This window comes from Lolium perenne, chromosome 2, assembly GCF_019359855.2.
Source record: "Lolium perenne isolate Kyuss_39 chromosome 2, Kyuss_2.0, whole genome shotgun sequence".
Taxonomy (NCBI): Eukaryota; Viridiplantae; Streptophyta; class Magnoliopsida; order Poales; family Poaceae; genus Lolium; species Lolium perenne.
Genome location: NC_067245.2, coordinates 278,167,129 through 278,191,217, shown reverse-complemented (window position 1 = coordinate 278,191,217; position 24,089 = coordinate 278,167,129). Strand labels below are relative to the sequence as shown.

General features: G+C 48.0%; 2 protein-coding genes across 2 annotated transcripts; one reads left to right on the top strand and one right to left on the bottom strand.

The window, feature by feature from the left end:
• Nucleotides 1-439: 439 nt before the first annotated feature.
• LOC127336481 (histone H4) lies at nt 440-989 on the top strand. Its single transcript, XM_051363297.1, has one exon. The coding sequence runs from the start codon at nt 514-516 to the stop codon at nt 823-825; it is 312 nt and encodes a 103-aa protein (XP_051219257.1). The 5' UTR covers nt 440-513; the 3' UTR covers nt 826-989.
• A 15,941-nt stretch (nt 990-16,930) lies between these two features.
• On the bottom strand, nt 16,931-18,832 carry LOC127336479 (desmethyl-deoxy-podophyllotoxin synthase). Its single transcript, XM_051363295.2, has 2 exons — nt 17,816-18,832; nt 16,931-17,703 (listed from the first exon to the last, which is right to left on the bottom strand). The coding sequence occupies exons 1-2, from the start codon at nt 18,728-18,730 to the stop codon at nt 17,071-17,073; spliced, it is 1,548 nt and encodes a 515-aa protein (XP_051219255.1). The 5' UTR covers nt 18,731-18,832; the 3' UTR covers nt 16,931-17,070.
• Nucleotides 18,833-24,089: the final 5,257 nt, after the last annotated feature.

Sequence of the window (24,089 nt, the reverse complement as noted above, 5' to 3'; positions counted from 1 at the left end):
CCATGCCATCAGTAGAACAATACGACTAGTCTACCACATTCCGGAATGCAAATAGTAATCACTAATCAGTGCTCCTTCTCATCTCAAAAAAAATATCAGTGCTCCTTCTCATCTCAAAAAACAAAATCAGTGCTCTTTCTGGGCCACGTAAAATTGCAGCCCATGTAGAAACACATTCGGCTGGAGACACCCAATCGCAGGTTTAAAAACGCGAATAGAAGCCCAGCTAGAATAGTCCCAGCTTTCCGTCGATACCCTCCGCCACGTCACCGATCCGAACCGTCAGCCTCCACACCATTCCACCCTTCCGATCTAGATCCAACGTACCAGCCCCGCCATCCCACGGATCGACCCAGCACGCACCTCCCGCCGAACCGCCCCCAAAATTTCGCCATTCCCTCCCAAATCCTCCCGATATAAACGCTCCACCACCAGATCCCCAATCCATCACAAGCTACTGCTTCCACAGCTCCGATCTTCCCCCAAATCTCAGTTTCTCGTACCGGAGCAGCCATGTCGGGACGCGGCAAGGGCGGCAAGGGGCTCGGCAAGGGCGGCGCCAAGCGCCACCGGAAGGTCCTCCGCGACAACATCCAGGGCATCACCAAGCCGGCCATCCGGAGGCTGGCGAGGAGGGGCGGCGTCAAGCGCATCTCCGGCCTCATCTACGAGGAGACCCGCGGCGTCCTCAAGATCTTCCTCGAGAACGTCATCCGCGACGCCGTCACCTACACCGAGCACGCCCGCCGCAAGACCGTCACCGCCATGGACGTCGTCTACGCGCTCAAGCGCCAGGGACGCACCCTCTACGGCTTCGGAGGATAGATTCCTTGACGGGACGGTGGAGGGTGGTGCTCTAGTTCTGCTGCCGCGTGGTCTCTCTCTGTGATATGTGTTGCGGTTTACTGCTTTGGCGTGCATCATCTTGTATTCGCTGGTCTGTAATTCCGTGATGGATTCAATGAAACTGCTCCAATCCTGAGTCCTCACTCTTATCTGTTGAATTGTGTGCTTAGTTCTCTCAAACCGTGAAACTGTATATAGCAGTTGTCAAATGCTGCTTTAATTTTCGATTCGGGTCAGTATGTCTTCAGCAGCAGAAAGTATTTTACAGTTCAGTTTGTAGAAGAGATGGACCCTTCTGCTCTGCTTTGTACAGTTCTTTTGCTATGGCTAGACAATGAAAAATTCTGCGTTTGGGTGAGGTTGTTCCTCCGGTTGCACCCGAGAAAATTGCATGGACCAGCAATTCTTGGGGAGGATTTTGCACAAACCAGCTACTCAAAATTTTCGTTGCACAAACCAGTGACTAAAGTACTTCCTTGCAAAGAACTCTAATGATCAGGCTAAACAGTTAAGAAACCCTGAGCTCTTACAGCCGGCCACCCACCAACCGCCCACCTACACCAGCCCCGCGCCTGCACCAGCCCCGCCACGCGCCGCCACACGCCGGCCTCACCCGTCACGCGTCGGCCCCGTCCCGCGCCGCCACGCGCCGGCCTCACCCGTCACGCGTCGGCCCCGTCCCGCGCCGCCACGCGCCGGCCCCGCCACGCCCCGCTCCACGCAGCGCCGCCACGAGCTCGCCCGGCCCCGTCCCGGGCTGCCCCGGGCCGCCCCATGCGGCTACGAGCTCGCTGCCCACAAGCTCGCGCCGCCCCGCACCAGACATGAATTTGGCTAGCGGCCACTGTACCGGCGGAAGCAGTTGGTCTCATCTGAAATTTTAGCGCGCCACGAATAGAATATGGTGTCCAGTTCGCCCTTTCAGCCCCTACAAATACAGGTCGAGTTGGGTTTTCGGACTCGGTCTGAAAACTTTTTTCGGTTTTGGCTCATTTACTGTGACTGATCTGCGCTTAGGCCTATATATACTTCTTGTAATCTCCACAAATAATACAAGTTGAGTTTCATTATAATTCTACATGGTATCAGATTAGTTCCGATCCTTCTTCATCTGCTCTTTCTCTAGCCCCAACTATCTCTACCACCATACACTATGCACATACTATCTCCGATGTCAACCCCTAATCCCAATTACTCTAGATCTTCCGAAGCACAACTACTACCATTGGCACCATCTCTTCGAGGTTCATCTCGGCTGCTGCAATCTCCTGGATCACGTCGTCGTCACCTCCGTTTTCGGCTCTCGGATCCTCGCTGTCATACAGTGGATCTACCAACGGGTGTCCACGGAGATATTCAACCTTGTCTTCCGCCACGCTACCAACGCCGCTGCACTCTGGGCGGCCATTCGCCAACTATTCCAAGACAATGTTGACGCCCACGTCAACACCCTTCACACGGAGCTCCGCAACACCATCCAGTGTGACTCTTAGGTCGGCATCTACTGCCAATGGCTGCAGACCATCGCCGATGAGCTTCGCGAGCTTGGGGACCCTATCAACGACCGACAACTCATCAAGGTCCTCCTCGTTGGGATCAGCGAACGCTTCGACAAGCATGCGTCCTTCATCCCCATGATTCGGCCACCTCCCTCCTTCGATGAGGTCCGCTCCGTGTTGCAGTGGGCTGACCGCACCATCGCCAACAAGGAGTTGCGCCCTCACGCCTTCGTCGCTGCTCCACACCCACCGCCCCTGCAGTGCCTCCACCACCACCGGTGCAACCTCCCTCTGGCTGGCGATCGAGTTCAAACTATCGCGGCAAAAACCCAACATATAGGCCGCCTCGCCCACCATCCGCATTGGTGCCCTCCTCTAGCACTGCGCCACCACCTACGCCTCCCGTCTCTGTGAATTGGCGTCCCTCCAAAAATGGAGCAATATGACATCAAAAAATCACGTAGTATTTTAAATTAAGATTTTAGATGTTTGTAGGATGCATTATTGGGTACACCAAAATGGAGCAATATTTTCATGTAGCTCAAATTTGCAAAGTATTTTAAATTAAAATTTTAGATGTTTGTAGGATGCATTGTTGGGTACATCAAGATTTTTTTTTTTTGTATTTAAGCATGAGATTTCGGGAGTCATGAATACGTAAACTTGTATTTTCCCCGGCCAGTTTTTGCGGCATTACAAATAGCATGGTGGCTATAAGGTCAGCCATAAAGTGGACTCTACAACTGTCTAATACACTGTTAAATGATCATTAAAGCTTTTTGCAACATACTACTCATAGAGTTACTGGTTTATGCAACGAAAATTTTGAGTCACATGTTTGTGCAACATCCTCCCCAAGAGTTGCTGGTCTTTGCAATTTGCTCGTTGCACCCGGATGCGTAGATGCAGAGTTCTCGTTTGTCTGTGGTATGAGTATGACCTATACTGGTACTTCACGCAGGTCTGCATATTCAGACATATTGTTTGCACGCAGGTTTTTCGGAACCTTGTTTTTTTCTTAGTTTTTTTAATTTGTTTTCGGCACTATATAATGGTTTTATTGAACGAAAAAATATTTTGGACAAAAAAATGTGTCATACCAGCCAACAAGGCTAATTTGGTATCCGTGGCCTAACTCAAACGAACACGGGTATGTGTTTTGCATCGGGCCACTAGAGATGCCCTTAGAAGATGAGCTCAACCATTTTTGCTGGCCAACCAAGGTTCCAAAAAACCTGCGTTTTGGGAAACACTGACCCGATAAGGCCCTTTGGGGGTAGCCTGGCCCCATGCAGTATTATTTTTAGAAAAGTTCAAAATGAAGTATTATTCTCCAAATAAAAAAGTAATATAAAAAAATTGCGCCATTTTCAATAAATATGTTTTCAGAACTAGTTTGGTCACTCAAGCACAATATGTATCATGAAATTTCTTTTCGTATCATCATAGTTAACAGTTACTAACATGTTCCAGTGATAAATAATATCCAGAGTTGAGCTCTGTGAAATTATATCCTAATTATATCGCACGACTAGTTTTGGGATTGTCAGAAGCTTCTGAAAATATATGAATGGTTGTTATACTCGGCTGAAGGAGGTGATTGCCAACCCAAAGAATACAGTTATGCTCCTGCCTTCACTTGTTCAGTTCAGCCTTCTACATAAATACAGTCCATTCTTTCTGTCGCTATCTAAGAAAATATCCAATTTTTCTAGTACACAGGATTATACTGTCAAACATGCAGTGAAGTGGTCTCTGCAGAAGCTAGGCTTAGCTCGTGATACAAAATTTCGTAGTAAAGGAGATTGTTGTGAGGGACACTAATAAAGTTCACCATTTCAGTAATTGCTTTTGTTCCTGTGGAGATTACTGGTGATTCTGGTAAGAGTGAGAGTGTAATCTACCAGGTGAGTTGATTTAGTAACAGCCAGCAAGAAATGCACAGGTCAAACTATGTCTGCTTGATTCTCTCTGTCGACAGAGCAAACAACATTCTGCAGCCCTCAAGATCATTCCACATTCACACCTTCACAGGGGAGGGAGGGGGGTACTCCAGAAGACACGTTCTTTCATTCTTGTAGCACAATCACTGAATGCAAACACACCTCCGATGGCTTTATTTCAGGTAAAATTTCCAGCAGCTTATCTTGGTCCTAACTGGAAATGATAGCTAGTTTACTGACTTCCAAAACTCATTACCACATCGGATGAGTTCTAAATAGAGAAAACTATTTAGTGATATACGTAATTCTGGTAGTGTAAAGCTGGGTGATTTTGCTACTTATGCACGATGACTCCTTATACGTTTCAGGGTATAATAGGTTCATTCAGCTCATATCTCACCTAGCTAACCATTGCTCTCTGGCACTGATGACAGCTCTTCCGTAGTCGCTTGGTCCGTTACTTGAGAGAGAGACTGTGCTAAGCCGTGGAGCTAGATCTTTGTCAATGGGTATTGAAGAAATATAGAAAATGCAAATGGAAGTAAAAACACTAGTGAGAAACCCAGGGTTTCAACGCAGGACGTGCTTATACAGGTTCAATTAATTAATTGGACTCTTTTCTTAACTAATGGATGAGGCAAACCTTTTGCCTCCGTTTTAAAAATACAGGTTAAATTACTTAGCCAACAAAGCAATAACAATCAGACCTGACACCCCCACCTGCCTCCCGCGTCGCTCCCCAGGGCGACGCCAGGGGCCTCAACCCTAGCGTCACCAGCTCCCCTCCTGTGGCCTCTCCCCCTCTGCCGCTGCTGTCGGCGCCGACCACGGTGGTGGTGGGTCCGGCGCCAAACGTGCTCGGGGGTTGGTGGTGGCGGCGACCCGCGGTGGCGGCGGATGCTGGATTCGATAAGCACAACATTTAGGGCGGAGACCCTGGACGAGCGGCGGCGGCTTCTCCCTCCACGGCCACCGACAATGGATGGTGGCGGCGATTGTTGGATCTAGTGCCTGCCTAGATCCATCGTTGGCTTCGGCTGGCGGCACGAGGTGGGGGCGGCGATCTTACGGGACGAGGATGGTGTTGTAGCGGTTTGGACGCCGTCCACCGAGTCCAACTTCGTCGTCGTTGGCCTCGTGGGGCCATGCTCGTCTGCTTCGGGGCATAAAGGTTGTTGCCCTAGGGTTACTCTTTTTTCGAAGATGAAGACCTTCCGGATGCCGATCCTTCTTCATCTAGCCGGAGTGATGAGTTCCGGAAGGCTCCGCTGGCGAATGGAACAGTGCATCTTTTGCCTGGAGTTTGCTGGATCGGGTGGTATTCGGTCGCGTGCACCCATGCTTTTATTCCGATTGTTTGGTTCTGAAGAGAACGGCGCAAAGCTCTGTTCTATGTTGCCATCAGATGACATTCTGATCATGGTGAAAATCAGAGGCGAAGAATATCCTGAAGGGCAAATTGGAGTACTAGCAATGGAGGTTCGAGTCTTTGTGATGTTGAGAGACTTGCTTGGTGTTCTGGTTCTGTTAGCAATCACTATGCAAGTGGGGCGACAACACATGTAAAGTTCAGAGTCTTACCTTTCAGGTGAAAACTCAAGGTCTGGCCTTAATTGATTGTGTCTGACAACAACCTTGTTGATGGCATTGTTTTGAGAGCGAGAGCTATCTTCAGGGTGAAAACCTAAGACCGTTTGATCGGACGATGACGACATTTATCTAATGTTTCCCTTCTTGGAGGCATCGCTTTTGGAGAGCCTGTAGTTTAGGTGTTGTCTTAGAGGTGGATGTATTGTTGGTGCAAGGGCTAGAGCTCCATAGCGGGACTTTTTTTCATAGTTTCCTTTTTATTTTTTGGCTGGATGCATCTGTATTACCATTAGGGTAGTGCGTAGTTGCAGATGCTATGTGCAATTGGTATCTTTTTGATATTAATATATTCTTTTTATTGAAAAAAACAAGAACATGATTGTGTCAATTATTGGGTTGGATTTTATACGATGTAAACGAAAATTGATAGGTGTATCATACTTTTTTGAAAAGTTTGACAAAATTTTGGGTATTCACCTGAATACCCATGAATAAGTATAGACCCGCCCATGGCTCATACTTGCATGTGATGGGTGAAGTAATGTTTTTCCTACAAGACTTCGCAAGAATTGTATGCTAGGTTTGATGATATGGTCCGTTTTTTTTTCGAGGTTTACGGGGGGGAAAAATCCCCACCGCTTGTTGCATTCCACGAAAGTAGCCGTGAAGGCCCATGTTCTTACAAACAGCTTGAAGAAAATACAGGGAGATACAGGGAGGAGAAGACAACAAAATACATAAAAACAAAAACTAGAAAAAAAAGGGAACACAAAGGGAAGGGGAGGTTAGCATCCGGAGCCAACCGAACCCCTCGGGAGGCCAACACCTCAAAGGAAGACCCCTACGACTTGGCATGGCGAGCAGCGGGCAATGACGAAGGACCTGCAGAAACCGAGACCAAAGCTCAGTCGAAGGGCGTCGGATAGCCGAGACTGGGGCGACGACACCGGTGTGCCGACCCCATGGTCGAAGGGCGACACAGAAACAAGCCAAGCCACTATCTCAAACCAAGCAAGCCACAACTAGGGGCCATCTCGAGGACTTCAAGCTAACCGCCAGACGAGGATCTCCGGTGAGAACCACACCGCGTGCAGGCGGACCAAGGGAGCAGGTAGTGGAATACTTGGACACCTCCAGAAGCACACCAAGAGGCGTCCCGGCACGGTCGAAAGGCGTCGGATAGCCGAGACCGTGCGACGACACCGGTGTGCCGCCGGCGAAGCCAAAGGGCGATGTGCTGCCAAGACCAAGCACAGTCGAAGGGCGTCGGATAGCCGAGACTGGGGCGACGACACCGGTGTGCCGCCCCCGTGGTCGAAGGGCGACACATGCCGAGGCCACCCCGGGAACTGAAGGATAACGTTGCATAGAAAACAAAAATTTTCCTATCGCGAACACGCAATCCAAGCCAAGATGCAATCTAGAAGACGGTAGCAACGAGGGGATGATCAAGACTAACCCTTGAAGAGATTCCAAAGCCTATAAGAGTAGGCTCTTATTGCTGCGGTAGACGATCACTTGCCGCTTGCAAAAGCGCGTAGAAGATCTTGATCACGATCGGTTCCGGCGCCACGAACGGGCAGCACCTCCGTACTCGGTCACACGTTCGGTTGTTGATGAAGACAACGTCCACCTCCCCGTTCCAGCGGGCAGCGGAAGTAGTAGCTCCTCTTGAATCTGACAGCACGACGGCGTGGTGTCGATGATGGTGGAGAAATCCGGCGGAGCTTCGCTTAAGCGTGCGGGATATGGTGGAGGAGAGAGAGACCGCTAGGGTTTGGGGAGAGGGGCGCCGGCTAGGGCACCCTTGAGGGGTGCGGCCATGGTGGTGGCTTGAGTGGCCGGCCAGCCCCTCTCTCCCCCTCTTTATATAGGTGGAAGCCCCAAGGCTTAGGTCAAAGAGTCCGAATAAGACCCCAACCAAAACCTTCCAAGTGTCCAAACCTAGGGGGAGTGGGACTCCCCCCTTTCCTTGGTGGGGTGGCCGGCCACCATGGTGGGGAGTCCACTTGGGACTCCTCCTCCCTTAGGTTGGCCGGCCAAGGTGGGTGGAGTCCCAAAGGGACTCCACCTTCCATCCTTATTTCTTCCGGACTTTTCTAGAACCTTCTAGAACCTTCCGTAGAACCTTCCGGATCATTTTAATTCACATAAAATGACTTCCCATATATGAATCTTATTCTCCGGACCATTCCGAAACTCTTCGTGATGTCCGGGATCTCATCCGGGACTCCGAACAAATATTCGAACTCCATTCCATATTCAAGTACTACCATTTCAACATCCAACTTTAAGTGTGTCACCCTACGGTTCGTGAACTATGCGGTCATGGTTGAGTACTCACTCTGACCAATAACCAATAGCGGGATCTGGAGATCCATAATGGCTCCCACATATTCAACGATGACTTTAGTGATCGAATGAACCATTCACATACTATACCAATTCCCTTTGTCTCGCGATATTTTACTTGTCCGAGGTTTGATCTTCGGTATCACTCTATACCTCGAACAACCACGTTACCAGACAAGTACTCTTTACTCGTACCGTGGTATGTGGTCTCTTATGAACTCATTCATATGCTTGCAAGACATTAGACGACATTCCACCGAGAGGGCCCCGAGTATATCTATCCGTCATCGGGATGGACAAATCCCACTGTTGATCCATATGCCTCAACTCATACTTTCCGGATACTTAATCCCACCTTTATAACCACCCATTTACGCAGTGGCGTTTGGTGTGATCAAAGTACCTTTCCGGTATAAGTGATTTACATGATCTCATGGTCATAAGGACTAGGTAACTATGTATCGAAAGCTTATAGCAAATAACTTAATGACGAGATCTTATGCTACGCTTAATTGGGTGTGTCCATTACATCATTCATACAATGACATAACCTTGTTATTAATAACATCCAATGTTCATGATTATGAAACTAATCATCCATTAATCAACAAGCTAGTTAAGAGGCATACTAGGGACTTATTTGTTTGTCTACATATCACACATGTACTAATGTTTCGGTTAATACAATTATAGCATGATATATAAACATTTATCATAAACATAAAGATATAAATAATAACCACTTTATTATTGCCTCTAGGGCATATCTCCTTCAGTCTCCCACTTGCACTAGAGTCAATAATCTAGTTTACATTTGTAAAGATATAACACCTTGGCCTTCCGGTGTTTTATTATGTATTGCTCACGGGAGAGGTTTTTAGTCAACGGATCTGACACGCTCAGAAACGTATGTATTTTGTAATTCATTTGCGTCTCAACGCATCACTCATTTCCAAATGAGTCGGCATTAAATATGTTTGGTCTTCTGGTGGAACCTTAATTCCGCGGTCTGAAATATGTCACTAATATTGTCATACACAATATAGCTTCAAAGTTCTGATTCCGTCGGAACTACACCATGTTCTCAAAGAACCTCTTGACTTAACATCCTTTGTCATTGTCAAAACAATGACATACTCTGCCTTCTTTTGTAGAATCCGTCACAATATTTAGAACTCTTCTAAATCTAGCATAGACAACTTCTAGCTCATTGTGCTACCTTTTAAACAACACTTAGTCTAATTTGAGATTGAAATTATATTTTATATGTGACAAAACCAATATCGGTGTAACACCTTACAGCGATTTGTTTGTCATTTCTTCATACAAATATATATATATATATATATATATATATCCTTAGTTCTTCTAAAGTACTCAAGGATATTCTTACTGTCGTTCCATGATCATCTTATGAATCATTCCGGTATATGCTCATAACATTTTAGAGCACAAGATATCTGATTTTGTACACTTTATTCGTGATCTAAAATCACTCATGTGTTTTTACTCATCGAGTGTCAGATACACTCAAGTCTTGTTAAACCTTCACATGACAAGAACATTTTCTTAATATTTCTATATTGAACTATTTCAATATCCATTCTATGTACTTTGACTTAAACTTATCATGTGTTTCAATCTATCTTCATAGATCTTGACATTAAATATGTTTTTGTCCATATCCTTTCATTGAAGTTAATTTTCAATGAAACATTTTAATCAAGTATATAATTACATTATTTATAACCAACTATATGTCATCTACATAAAGTATTATAAATATGTCTCAGCGCTCCCACTTAATTTCTTGCAAATGCAAGCCTCTTCATCATTTCTGATGAAATCAAAAACTCTTTGACTATTTCATCTGGTGAAGATTCCAACTCCGTAATACTTACTTCATCCAATTGAAGTTCGTATTCCTATCTAGTATTCTACGGACTAGCAAAACAATTGGTTGTATCTTGTATACATACTTCTGTTAAGTAGTGTATTTTGCCATCCTACTAGCATATCTCATAAAAGAAATATGTAGTGATTACTAGAATAATCCACATAGACTATAAGCATTGCTACGGAAGATCTAATCTTATCGTAGTCAACTCTTTGAACTTTGTCGTAAACAATTTTTCGACAAGTCGAGCTTCTTTAAGGATATTTCATCCAAGTCTATAGATCCATTTACTTTCAAAAAGTATTCATCTATTATGGATTTCATGGCGTAAGGCCATTTTAACGGAGTCAGGGCCCATCATAACTTCTTTGTTTGTAGTTGGTTTATTATTGTTCAAAATCAATCCTTTGTCCACAAATCATTTATTTGATCACAAAGTAAATCATACCTACAAGATTCAATATGTACTTTGATCTCCATGGCTAAAACACTTTGTAGTCATGGGAGCCATGATCGTCGCGGTTGCTTCCGGAACCAGTTTCCGATGCTGCGCTACTCTGATCATTATGCTCAGGTTCATGAACCTTATCAAGTTCTATTGTCCTCCCACTCAAATACTTCACTAGAAACAATTTCTTGGAAATAAGAAACATTGACAAACACTTTTGTCTTTGTCTTGTGGGAAGAATTCCCAATCAAATCTCTGGGATAACCAACAAAGACATTCATCCGATTTTGGTTGTAAACTTATTTACTTGTGCTATGCATACCAAAATTTAAGAAATGACTACTAGGGTTTATACCCATGTCATAACTCGTATGATGTCATTTCAACGGATCATGATGATGCTCTAATCAGTGTAAAAGCGGTAGTCACTAAAGCATAATCCACAAAAATATAATGGCATCAATATTTTATCTCATCATTGATCCAACAAAGTTTGGATATATCTCTTGGATACTTCATCATCACTATGATACTCCAAGAAACGTAAGTTGTAGAACAATTTCATAACTCTCTTAGATGTTCGCTAAAACTCGTAATTCAAATATTTTCACCATGATCCAATCATAGATATTTGACTTTTCTATTACGATGATTTCCACTTCATGCTGAAATTTATTTGAATCCATTCAAATGTTTCAAACTTCTTCCTTATTGAATATATCCACATATATATATACTCAATTCATTGTTGAAAGTTTTCATGAAGTAGAAGAATCTCCCGCACACAACTATGCTCAGTGAACCACATACATCATTATGTATTTTTCAACTAAGTTTGTTGCCCGTTCAACTCTTGGCCTATGAACGGTATTTGAATCATTCTTTTTAGAAAAGATTTGCAAGCGCCAAATGATTCAAAAATCAAATGACTCCAAAAATCCATTTGCATGGAGTTCCTTCATGCGTTCCTTTCTAACATGACCTAAATGGCGGTTCCACAAATAAGTGGAATTCAAATCATTTGCCTTATGGCATTTTAGCGTCAGTGTTATGTATGTGTGTTTCACCATTAAGATTTATAATAACTTATCCATCGTACATGGAGTAATGTCATAATATGAACAACTCATTGTTTTTATTTGACCAGAGCAAAATAACAATTATTAAGTTCTTTATTATAAATTCTAAGGGCTAGATAGAATGCTAACGATGAACATAATAACACTTTATTTTGTTCCAGACGTGCATTCCTATCATATTCTTTGTCAATCACTTAGGCCATTGTATTCTTGTATTGCGTTGTATTGTATGACACTTCATACCAACCAATATAGTACTAATACCCAAGAATTTCATAGTGTGACTTAACTAGGAATACAACCATAACATGTATATCATTTATATACACCTGAGCTAGACTTTCTAGTCTTTTCTTTTCTTTTTGCCAAAATATCTTTTGCAGTTTCTCTTTTAGCTTTCCTCATTATTCAGAAAAACACTTCAACATCATTAACTTCTAGGTTTGTTGGTCAAATACCAATAACCTTGAGGTTCTTACTTTGAAATTGATCATCATATGACAAGTGTTCCAGATTTCACTTATTAGTAACTTTGTAATATGATGAACAATTTCACTCATAGTTTTATCCATCATATCATGACGACTTTCCGAGACCATGTCTGTACATGCTAGGCTCGTAAAGTTTTAACCTTGGTATTTGCATGTGCAAATCTAGCTTGCACCCGTTGTATGCACACGTAGAATCTATCACACCCGATCATCACGTGATGCTTCGAAACGACGAGTCTTAGTAACGGTGCATATTAAGGATGGTCACTTCATGGATATGTGAATATCGTTAGTGCCCCAATAGTTGGAGGATTGTGACGCCTTGCGTCTTCAACCTTCGTACATTCCCATAAAACTTATGAGTTCATGTAGTCTCACCAAAATATATTCTATCATCTTGCAATAAGGTCTTAGATATCACTTATATCTCATACCTTGATTATTTCTGAAAACTAAATTTTCAGCTCCTTACTTTTCAAACAAATTTGAACTTCAAGTTTCACGGAGACAAGATAACTTTAGGTACTAATTGAAACCATAGCTCTTTGAATCAACAATGTGAGGTTTACTAAAAGTTTGCAATAGGACTTAATCAATTCTTGATTCTTTAACAATACGGTACCAATCCGTAAAGTTTCTTATCAGATTTTAACAAGATTTCTATCTCAAGAACAAGACTAGCGCATAGTAGTAAACGGATGCCAATACTACAAAATTAATTCAAAATACTACTCAGACTATGTTTATGATAATTAGTTCATGTTTTAATCTAATTACTAATGAACTCCCACTTAATACAACATCCCTCATAGTTGTAAAGTGGTACACGATCCAAATCCACTACACCAAAACCGATCATCACGTGAGATGATGTAGTTTCAATGGTGAACATCAACATGTTGATCATATCATCCATATGACTCGTGTTCAACCTTTCGGTTTCCATTGTCCCGAGGCCATGTCTGTACATGCTAGGCTCGTCAAGCAAACCCAAGTATTCCGCGTGTGCAACATGGCTTACACCCGTTGTATGTGAATCGTTGAATCTATCACATCCGATCATCACGAGATGCTTCAAACGACGAATGTTACAACGGTGCATACGAGGAGAACACTTTATTATCTTGATATTAATGTGAGGGATCATCTTATAATGCTACCGTCGTGATCTAAGCAAAATAAGATGCATAAAAGGATTAACATCACATGCAGTTCATATGTGATATGATATGGCCCTTTTGTCTTTGCGCCTTTGATCTTCATCTCCAAAGCACGGACATGATCTCCATCATCTTCGGGCATGATCTCCATCATCGTCGGCGTAGCGTCAAGGTCCATGGCGCCGTCTTCATGGTTGTTCACCTCATGTAGCAACTATTACAACTACTTTGAAATACTACTCAACATGAAAATTAAAGACAACCATAAGGCTCCTGCCGGTTGCCACAATACAATAATGATCATCTCATACATATTCATCATCATATCATGGCCATATCACATCACCAAACCCTGCAAAAACAAGTTAGACGTCTCTAATTTGGTTTGCATATTTTACGTGGTTTAGGGTTTTCGAGAGAGATCTAATCTACCTACGAACATGAACCACAACGGTGATACTAATGTTGTCAATAGAAGAGTAAATTGAATCTTCACTATAGTAGGAGAGACAGACACCCGCAAAGCCTCTTATGCAATACAAGTTGCATGTCGAACGAGGAACAAGTCTCATGAACGCGGTCATGTAAAGTTAGTCCGGGCCGCTTCATCCCACTATGCCACAAAGATGCAAAGTACTCAAACTAAAGATAACAAGAGCATCAACGCCCACAAAACCATTGTGTTCTACTCGTGCAACCATCTATGCATAGACACGGCTCTGATACCACTGAAGGATAACGTTGCATAGAAAACAAAAATTTTCCTATCGCGAACACGCAATCCAAGCCAAGATGCAATCTAGAAGACGGTAGCAACGAGGGGATGATCAAGACTAACCCTTGAAGAGATTCCAAAGCCTATAAGAGTAGGCTCTTATTGCTGCGGTAGACGATCACTTGCCGCTTGCAAAAGCGCGTAGAAGATCTTGATCACGATCGGTTCCGGCGCCACGAACGGGCAGCACCTCCGTACTCGGTCACACGTTCGGTTGTTGATGAAGACAACGTCCACCTCCCCGTTCCAGCGGGCAGCGGAAGTAGTAGCTCCTCTTGAATCTGACAGCACGACGGCGTGGTGTCGATGATGGTGGAGAAATCCGGCGGAGCTTCGCTTAAGCGTGCGGGATATGGTGGAGGAGAGAGAGACCGCTAGGGTTTGGGGAGAGGGGCGCCGGCTAGGGCACCCTTGAGGGGTGCGGCCATGGTGGTGGCTTGAGTGGCCGGCCAGCCCCTCTCTCCCCCTCTTTATATAGGTGGAAGCCCCAAGGCTTAGGTCAAAGAGTCCGAATAAGACCCCAACCAAAACCTTCCAAGTGTCCAAACCTAGGGGGAGTGGGACTCCCCCCTTTCCTTGGTGGGGTGGCCGGCCACCATGGTGGGGAGTCCACTTGGGACTCCTCCTCCCTTAGGTTGGCCGGCCAAGGTGGGTGGAGTCCCAAAGGGACTCCACCTTCCATCCTTATTTCTTCCGGACTTTTCTAGAACCTTCCGTAGAACCTTCCGGATCATTTTAATTCACATAAAATGACTTCCCATATATGAATCTTATTCTCCGGACCATTCCGAAACTCTTCGTGATGTCCGGGATCTCATCCGGGACTCCGAACAAATATTCGAACTCCATTCCATATTCAAGTACTACCATTTCAACATCCAACTTTAAGTGTGTCACCCTACGGTTCGTGAACTATGCGGTCATGGTTGAGTACTCACTCTGACCAATAACCAATAGCGGGATCTGGAGATCCATAATGGCTCCCACATATTCAACGATGACTTTAGTGATCGAATGAACCATTCACATACTATACCAATTCCCTTTGTCTCGCGATATTTTACTTGTCCGAGGTTTGATCTTCGGTATCACTCTATACCTTGTTCAACCTCGTTTCCTGACAAGTACTCTTTACTCGTACCGTGGTATGTGGTCTCTTATGAACTCATTCATATGCTTGCAAGACATTAGACGACATTCCACCGAGAGGGCCCAGAGTATATCTATCCGTCATCGGGATGGTCAAATCCCACTGTTGATCCATATGCCTCAACTCATACTTTCCGGATACTTAATCCCACCTTTATAACCACCCATTTACGCAGTGGCGTTTGGTGTGATCAAAGTACCTTTCCGGTATAAGTGATTTACATGATCTCATGGTCATAAGGACTAGGTAACTATGTATCGAAAGCTTATAGCAAATAACTTAATGACGAGATCTTATGCTACGCTTAATTGGGTGTGTCCATTACATCATTCATACAATGACATAACCTTGTTATTAATAACATCCAATGTTCATGATTATGAAACTAATCATCCATTAATCAACAAGCTAGTTAAGAGGCATACTAGGGACTTATTTGTTTGTCTACATATCACACATGTACTAATGTTTCGGTTAATACAATTATAGCATGATATATAAACATTTATCATAAACATAAAGATATAAATAATAACCACTTTATTATTGCCTCTAGGGCATATCTCCTTCAGGAACATCTAGGCGGCCCTGTCAGAGCCACCATGACAACAACCTGATCCCACAGGAAAGCTAGCCGGCGGCTAGCGGGAAGCAAGAGACAGACGCCGCCCCAAGCGTGCATGGGAGGAGCACAGAGCCAAGAGGACGCCTCCACTGAGGAGCACGACGCCCGCGGCGTCGTCGTCCGCAGACTTTCGCCCGGATGTGCACCTGCACCACAACATCGGGACGGGCCAACCTCCCCCACTCAGCAAGAACCGCGGCCAGGAGGTGGACACGGGCCACCGGGGCGGCCGAACTGCAGAGGGCCCAGGGGCGCCATGGGCCAAGCCGAGTCACGCCGCGCGCGCCGGGATCGATGGCCGGACAGCCATGGGCGAGGGCTCGGGGCCTGAAACGTCGGAGAAGCGCCCAGGCCGAGCTCAGGTGACGGCGGCGGTGAGCAGCAGAGGAGCCAGGAGGGGCGGGGAGCCGTCCGCTGGCGCGAGGTCCGGCGGGCCGAGCCGCGCCCCGCGTGGCCGAGGCGGGGCGGAGGCGTGCGTGCCCGCACGGCGCGACGGCCGGGAGGTGGAGGCATGCCGCGTGAGTCCACCTGCGCGAGGACGGCGCCGGCAGTGTGCCGTCGAGGAGCAGCACGCCGGAGCGCCGAGCACGCCGACGGGATGCGGCAGGGATAGATCGAGACCAGGGCCGAATTTGGGGGCGGTTTTCGGGAGGATTTTTGGATTTGGGGGAGGAGGGAGACCTCCCGCCGCCGCCGTCCGCCGTGGGACGGCCTCCTCCGGCGGCAGCGGGGGTAGAGGGAAGCGGGGGAGGGCGGGGTTTGCGGTGGCGGCGCGGTCGCCCCGGGGTCGCCTTGGGAGCGACCCGGAGGCGGCTAGGGTTCCCGGGATTTTCTGCGTCGAGGGATTTTGAACTTCTTCGGGTGTAGAGGTTTGGAGGTGTGATATGGTCCGTTTTGAAAATGTATGGTGTAGGTTTGGGTTGACCCGGGACTTGATTGTGTCGTGCCTTGGTGATCTGGTGTATGAGTGGTGTATGAACTCTGCTTATGTAGCTTTATTAACTTAAAGATAGACCTCGGCCTTAAGTTTTTTTAAAAAAATAGAGGAAATCCCTAGAAGAAACGTACAAGTAAAAACCATATGAACAAGTTACAAGACCCAACAGATTCAAAATAATTACGGATACATCAACATATAAAGTCAGCCAAGTGAGATTTATTTAAAATCTCACTGGCCTAATCTCCCGGCACGCCCTATATTACTATATCTGCCCACTAGGAAGAGGCCGGCACTCGAACAGTGGCGTGCAGGCAGAGGTTGCTCTTCCTTCGCGTGGTGATCCCGACCGCCTCCGTCATATCCAGCTGATTCGGGGCGGTGCCGTTAGGGAGCTCCCAGTCGAAATGGAAGAGGAGGCTGGCCAGCGCGAGCTCCATGACAGCGACGCCGAGCGCTATGCCGGGACATATCCTCCGTCCCGCGCCGAACGGCACGAGCTCGAAATCCGCCCCCTTGAAGTCCAGTGCGCCCCTGCCGGCCTCCTCGAACCTCTCCGGCCTGAACTCCTCGGCGTCCGCGCCCCAGCTCTCGACGTCCCGCCCGATCGCCCACGCGTTGACCAGCACCATGGCGCCCACGGGCACGTCGTAGCCGAGAACACGGCAGGCCTCCTGGCACTCCCGCGGGACCAGCAGCGGAACCGCCGGGTGCAGCCGGAGCGTCTCCTTGATCACGAGCTGCAGGTAGCGCAGCTCCGGCAGGGCCTCCTCCCGGACGTGGCTATCCCCGGCGAAGGCTACGCGCACCTCGTCCTGCGCCCTGCGTAACATCTTCGGCTCCCGCATCAGCTCCGCCATGGCCCAGTGGAGCGTCGTCGAGGAGGTCTCGCTCCCAGCCCCTAACATATCCTGCGAACAAGGAATTTCATGGAACGCGCGCGCGTGAGGCTTTGCACAAACAATTTCTGTGGACATGGCGATGTGCTACACTTATTTTGTGGACGGAGGGAGTAGGTCTTACGGTGAGCACGGCGCGGATGGTTCGTGTCTCGAGAGGAACGTGAAGCCCGCCGTCCGTCTGGAGCCTCAGCAGAACGTCCACGAGGTCTTGTTCCTCGTCTCCCGCGCCTGGGGCCGACCTCCTCGCGCGGTGCTCCTCGAGGATACCGTCTATGAGCCGGCTCATCTTGGCACTGTGCAGCTCCACGCGCCGCGCCCTCCCGCTCAATGCGCGCGCGATACGCGAGGACGGGAACAGGTCGACGAGGCTGAACCCGGCGGCCGCCACCACGACCTCGTCCACGCACTGTAGGAAGCCGTCGCGGTCCCCTATCCGGTCGCCCACCACGGCGCGCACCGCCGCGTCGGCGACGTAGGTGGCGAGGAGGGAGCTGACGTTCACCGGCTCGGACGCCGACGCCGAGAGCGACGCGACGGACGCGACGAGGGCGGCGGCCTCTGCTTCGCGGGAGCTGCGGAGGGACCGGACCCGCCGCGCGCTGAGCAGCTCGGTGACGCAGAGCTTGCGGAGCTGGCGCCAGTGCTCGCCCTGCGGCGCGAACACCACGCCGAAGCCGTCAATGCTGAGCGCGCGGATGGTGGCGGTCAGCGACCGGGTAGCTAGCGCGGCGTCGTGAGTCCTCAAGACCGCCCTCGCCGCGTTCGCCGACGAGGCCACGACGACGTGGAGCTCGCCGAGGCGGAGCAGCATCAGCGGAGCGCCGAGACGGCGGGCGAGGTCGCGCATGGCGCAGTGTGGGAGTGCGCCGACGAGGTGGTGCATGCTGCCGATGACCGGCAGCTGCCATGGCCCCGGGGGAAGGTTAGCGCCGTTGGGCCTGCGCGGCCTGAGCTTGAGGAGGAGTACCGGGAGCAGGAGGATGGCGGCCAGAAGGAGGTAATGGGGGTAGTAGCTGGACTGGGAATCTTGCGCCATGGCTGGCTTGCTATTGATAGGAATGCATTTTTTGCTCTGCTCTGAAGCTCCCGTTATGTAGGCGTCCTGTGATGGCAGCCCAAACGCTGGATGATGGCTACTATGGTAAGTTCATTGAAAGAAAAAGAAATCGAGGATGAGTTCATTGAAATTGACCGGCTGCATTGGGTCAACTACAAATTACATACAGAAGAGGCCGGAAAAGTCCTCTCAGCCGCCGCCTCCAAAGAAAAAACCCTAGCCGTCTCCACTTCGGCCTCCTCCATAGATCGGTTCCCCCTCCTCCGGTCGGCTTCGCCGGCGTCGGGAGGAGCGGGAAACCCGATCTATGCGTGGAGTTTTTAATAAAAGTAGTCTTTTCATTAGTCTATGGTTTTGGTCGCTGTTTTCTTGTTGGTTTCCCCGCAATGGAGATGGCATCGTCTGCAATAAGTGATATTCGGCCTTTCGTTCGACGACGAGATCTTCTTCCCGACGTCAATGGTGGTGTTGAAAGATTACAATTATCTAGGTATGGGTGTTCAGATCTTGCTTCGCGAGATCGATCTTGGATCTTTTCTCATGGTTGCCGCGAGGAGGATTATCCTCGCAGTTTTTGTCCCGATTGCTACGTCCTCGACAATGGTGATTCATACTCTCGGCTCTCCATCAACGTCGACAAGGCAGATCGGTTTTTATTCCCTGACATACTGGTGTTGGTACTCTTGCCGATGTTGATTGACTACTTTAATGGTTACGCGCGTGCACGCAGCCTTGGCATTGCGGCTCAAATTAAAATTATGGGAGAACCTTTGTTGGTATTTACAGGTCTATGGTTTGTTATCTATCTTTGGCTGCCTTCAGGAAAGTACAAGATTATGTCTTGGAAGAAGAAAGAGTTTGAAGACCTCGAAGATTTGCTAGTATCTTTTAGATTTTATTTTGTAATTGCTGGAGACAGCTCGTATATCTCTACCATGTACTATTTGTTATTATGAATATATGTGGTATTGATTGTCAAAAAAAAAAAAACTACAAATTACATACAGGAAACTCCTTTTTACCGGCGCCGGTAGGTGCCGGCGTCGAATCCACCATTCGTTTGCTTTTAGATTCGTTCACCCGTCCCACAGTCGCTGCTGTATAACTCTCCAGTGCGTGTCTTCAATACCCACCCCGCGTGTATCTAGGTCCCATCAGCATGTGCTGTGGACCCCACCCACGACGGAACGGAAGAGACCAATATTTTTCACTCCTTCTTCTTCCTTGAGATCCCAGATTCCTTATCCTGTTCTCTCCCATATTCCCATGGCGCTGCCATCCGTGACGCCGACGCGCTCGTGCCGCCGTCCCCCCTTTCCAGAACGCCGCCCGTGTCTTCTCTTGCAACGCGTACTCGAACATCGCGGTCGACCGCCGCGGGCGCCCCATCCCCTGCGTGCGCCTCAACCATCCGCGAGACTCGGCGGCGTGAGATCCATGGATTCCTTGGCGGCGTCGCCTTCCTCCTCTGCGCGATGCTGCACGTCCAGCCCTGCCCCACCCACGCCGCCCAAAAGTGGTCCTTCGCCATGTATCTCGACGACCACGCGCACCCCTCACAGCTGCACGACCTCGCCGCCAACAACCGGACGGTTCTAGAGCAGAAGGCCGACGACTCACCCCTAGTCCACTACCAGCATGTGCGAGCTCGCCACGGGAATATCACATAATGACTCCTTTTAGTTAGCATTGTCTTAGCAGCTTGCCAAATCGAACGAGGTAAACTGGTGTTGATGAAGTACACATGTTTTTGTTCTTCTCAACATCTCTGAAGCGAGGATACCACTGAATTTTTTTGCTCTCGTGCTCTTCCATTGCGCCTATTTTCTGTTTTCTGCAGGCATCCTTCTAACCAGCATATTCAAATGATTACTCTGGCAGTATATAGGCTAAAGCATGCAACTAACTTAGTTTAGTCACTAAGCAACAATTAAGTTCCTTAATCACATGATGCCAGTGTCTAAGTCTCTCCTTTTGAGCTCGCTGGACTCTGACCCACTCTCTCGATTTTGTCGACATCGATCAAACTTGTGCACCCAATATAGAGAAGAAAGTATTTGTGACATGGGCATTACCCTTCGGGTAACTGATATTGCCTTATCCTGTATTAACTACTTGGAGGCTCATGAAGGCGCTTGGAGTCAAGACGGGCCACCTGGATAGCGTGCCAGGAGATTCCTTGACGGGCAAGATAAAGAAGCAGCCGAACAAAGAAGGATTAGATTTAAAACTACTGTAAACTTAGTCGTACTCGGTTAGACCTCTTGAGACCTGCCCACCTATATAAAGGCCATGAGAGGGGTTGCCGAGGAACACAATTAACCTTAGCGATCTTAGCCACCAAAAGCTTAGAGCTAGGTCACCATAGAACTTAGCCATCTCGACGAGATCTCAGCCGAACTATTCGGCACCCCATTGTAACCCATTATCATCATAATCAAGAACAGACAGGCAGGACGAAAGGGTTTTACCTCATCGAGGGCCCCGAACCTGGGTAAATCGCTCTCCTTGCTTGTCTGTGAACCGATGTCTCATGTCAGCTTGCAGGATTCCATCAACCCTAAGCCCCTATCGGAGGGCATTGCCGAGGAGCACCCTCGACAATTTGCACCGTCTGTGGGAACCCTGTCGGCACAAGGCAGGTCATCGGCAATACCAGTCACATCTACGGCGTTCGTACTCGAGTCACCAACGCCACCAGATCCAAAAGACCCGATCCGCTGCGGATCCTTTGAGTTCGTACCACATCTCGAGTCGCCGCACTCGATCTCTGCAGAATCGCGCGACGGCATGACCGCAACTTTCGGAGGCGTTCACTTCATCATCGACTCCGGAGGCTTTCTTCGCCTCCCTAGGGCAAGTACATCTAGCTCGAGGACCTCAGTCTCGACAGGTGACGCTCCGGCAGCAACCTTGGAAATCCCGTCCAGAAACGCGCAAGGAGGCAGCCGAGGAAGTTTCGACCTCGCAACAGGACGAAGGAAAAGACGAAGGGACTCGCACCATGGAGAGGAAGAACGTACAGCGACTCACCCTCGCCAGTCCGAACGAGGGTAGCAGGACATGCAACCGATCCATGGCCGCACCCGCTCGCCGTATTTATCGGCTACGGAGCAACTCGAGGCACCATGCTACCTCCACTCTTACATTGATCCTAAGGATGGTCGAGAGAAATCCAGTCACCTGCTAAGGAACTGCCGACACTTCCTGGAGATCCGACAGTTCTGTGATGATCTTAGAGCCGAAGCCATATCAAGAGTTCACGTAATGGAGAAGAGGACAAGGTCTTACAGCTATCCGCCAGAACCGTATGTACCAGAGTCGTACGAACCAATGGAAAGAGACAAGTATGTACCAGCCGAAGCGTTCCCAGAGCCATGCGGGCAGGTCAACATGATCCATAAAACCAGCTTTTCAAAAAGGGAAATCAAGAAATTCTCGCGAGAAGTGAAGTATGCGGAAGTTGCTATGATTGACACACCCGAATTCATCGACTGGTCAGAGCAAAGCATCTCCTTCGACAGGACAGACCACCCGAAAGCCGTCCCTAAACCAGGTCACGCAGCCCTTGTCCTTGAGGCGCAGATTGGAGGGTACAATATGAGCAAAGTATTCATGGATGGAGGAAGTGGCTTGAACCTACTATTCGCCAACACAATGAGAGCAATGGGTTTAACAGTCGATATGCTAAGAGAATCCGATACAGGGTTCCATGGCATTATACCGACTCGACCCGCTTATTCTCTTGGTAAAACATCATTGGATGTAGTCTTTGGTACGCCCAACAATTTCAGGAAAGAGAAGATCGAGTTCGAAGTAGTCAACTGGGAGTCTCAATATCACGCCATCCTCGGCAGGCCCGCGTTTGCCAAATTCATGGCCGTACCTCATTATGCGTACCTAAAACTGAAGATGCCAGACAACAACGGGACCCCAATAACCGTTCGTGGGAGCTTTGCTCGATCAGACACCTGCGATAGGGATTTCCAGAAGATCGCCTCGAAGTTCGGCACCAAGGAAGAACTCAATGCAATCGGCGCTACCACAGATCACACGCAACCACCAGCCGACAATCGAAACGTAAGATCCGACGAGTTTGACGCTGCAAAGGAGGCCAAGAAGCTGCAAGTGCACCCCACTGACCCGAAGAAAACGGTCAATACATCGGATGACCTTACTAACGCATAGGAAGGCGCGCTCATCGAGTTCCTCCATGAGCGTTGGGAGATATTTGCATGGGAACCATCCGACATGCCAGGTATCCCAGGGAACTCGCTGAGCACGCCCTCAATGTTGACCCGACAGCCAAACCAGTACAGCAGTCAATGCGCCGATTTTCTGAGCCAAAGAGAAGAGCAATTGGCGAGGAAGTTAGTCGACTCCGCAAGGCAGGATTTATTCGAGAGCTTAAGGAATCCGAATGGGTGTCTAATCCCGTTATGGTGCCGAAAAAAGACACGACCGCCCTCCGCATGTGCATCGATTACACCAGCCTTAATAAGCACTGCCCAAAAGATCACTTCCCGCTACCTCGTATAGACCAGATAGTCGACTCCACAGCCGGATGCGACCGTCTCTCCTTTCTTGATGCATACTCCGGGTATAATCAGATTAAGCTGAAGAAAGAAGACCAGGAGCTAACCGCGTTCATCACCCCACACGGCGTTTTCTGTTACAACGTCATGACCTTTGGGTTGAAAAACGCAGGAGCAACTTATCAACGTTGCATGCAAGCTTGCCTTGGAGAGCAGATTGGGAGGAACATTGAAGTCTATATCGACGACATCGTGGTGAAAACGAAGCACGCCGCCACTCTCATCGATGATTTGCGGGAAACTTTCGACAACCTAGACAGGTATAAAATCAAGTTGAATCCCAAAAAAATGTTTCTTCGGAGTGCCAGGGGGACAAGTACTCGGGTACTTCATTTCAGCCAGAGGAATTGAAGCTAACCCCTTGAAGATCAAAGCTATTCTCGACATGGCGCCGCCAAAGAATCTGCACCAAGTGCAGCAGTTGGCAGGACGATTAGCAGCGCTCAGTAGATTCATCACCAAGCTAGGGGAAAAAGCTCTGCCCTTCTACAACCTGATGAAAAAGTCAGAAAAGTTCGAGTGGACAACGGAGGCGCAGGAGTCTTTCGACAACCTGAAGAAAATCTTGTCGACCTCCCCAATCCTTGTAACTCCGCGCGAGAAGGAGACGTTGCTTATGTACATAGCCGCAACAGCACAAGTCTTCAGCAGCGTTTTGGTCGTCGAGCGAGAAGAAGCAGGGAGAGTTCATGGTGTGCAAAGGCCTGTTTATTACCTCAGTGAGGTGCTCACTCCTGCAAGGC

Bases quoted from the DNA above. Each gene is read 5' to 3' on its own strand.
- LOC127336479 (XM_051363295.2), bottom strand. From the start codon at position 18,730: ATGGCGCAAGATTCCCAGTCCAGCTACTACCCCCATTACCTCCTTCTG. The intron at 17,704-17,815 runs GTAAGACCTACT...CCTTGTTCGCAG, and splicing joins CCATCCGCGCCGTGCTCACC to GATATGTTAGGGGCTGGGAG.
- LOC127336481 (XM_051363297.1), top strand. From the start codon at position 514: ATGTCGGGACGCGGCAAGGGCGGCAAGGGGCTCGGCAAGGGCGGCGCC.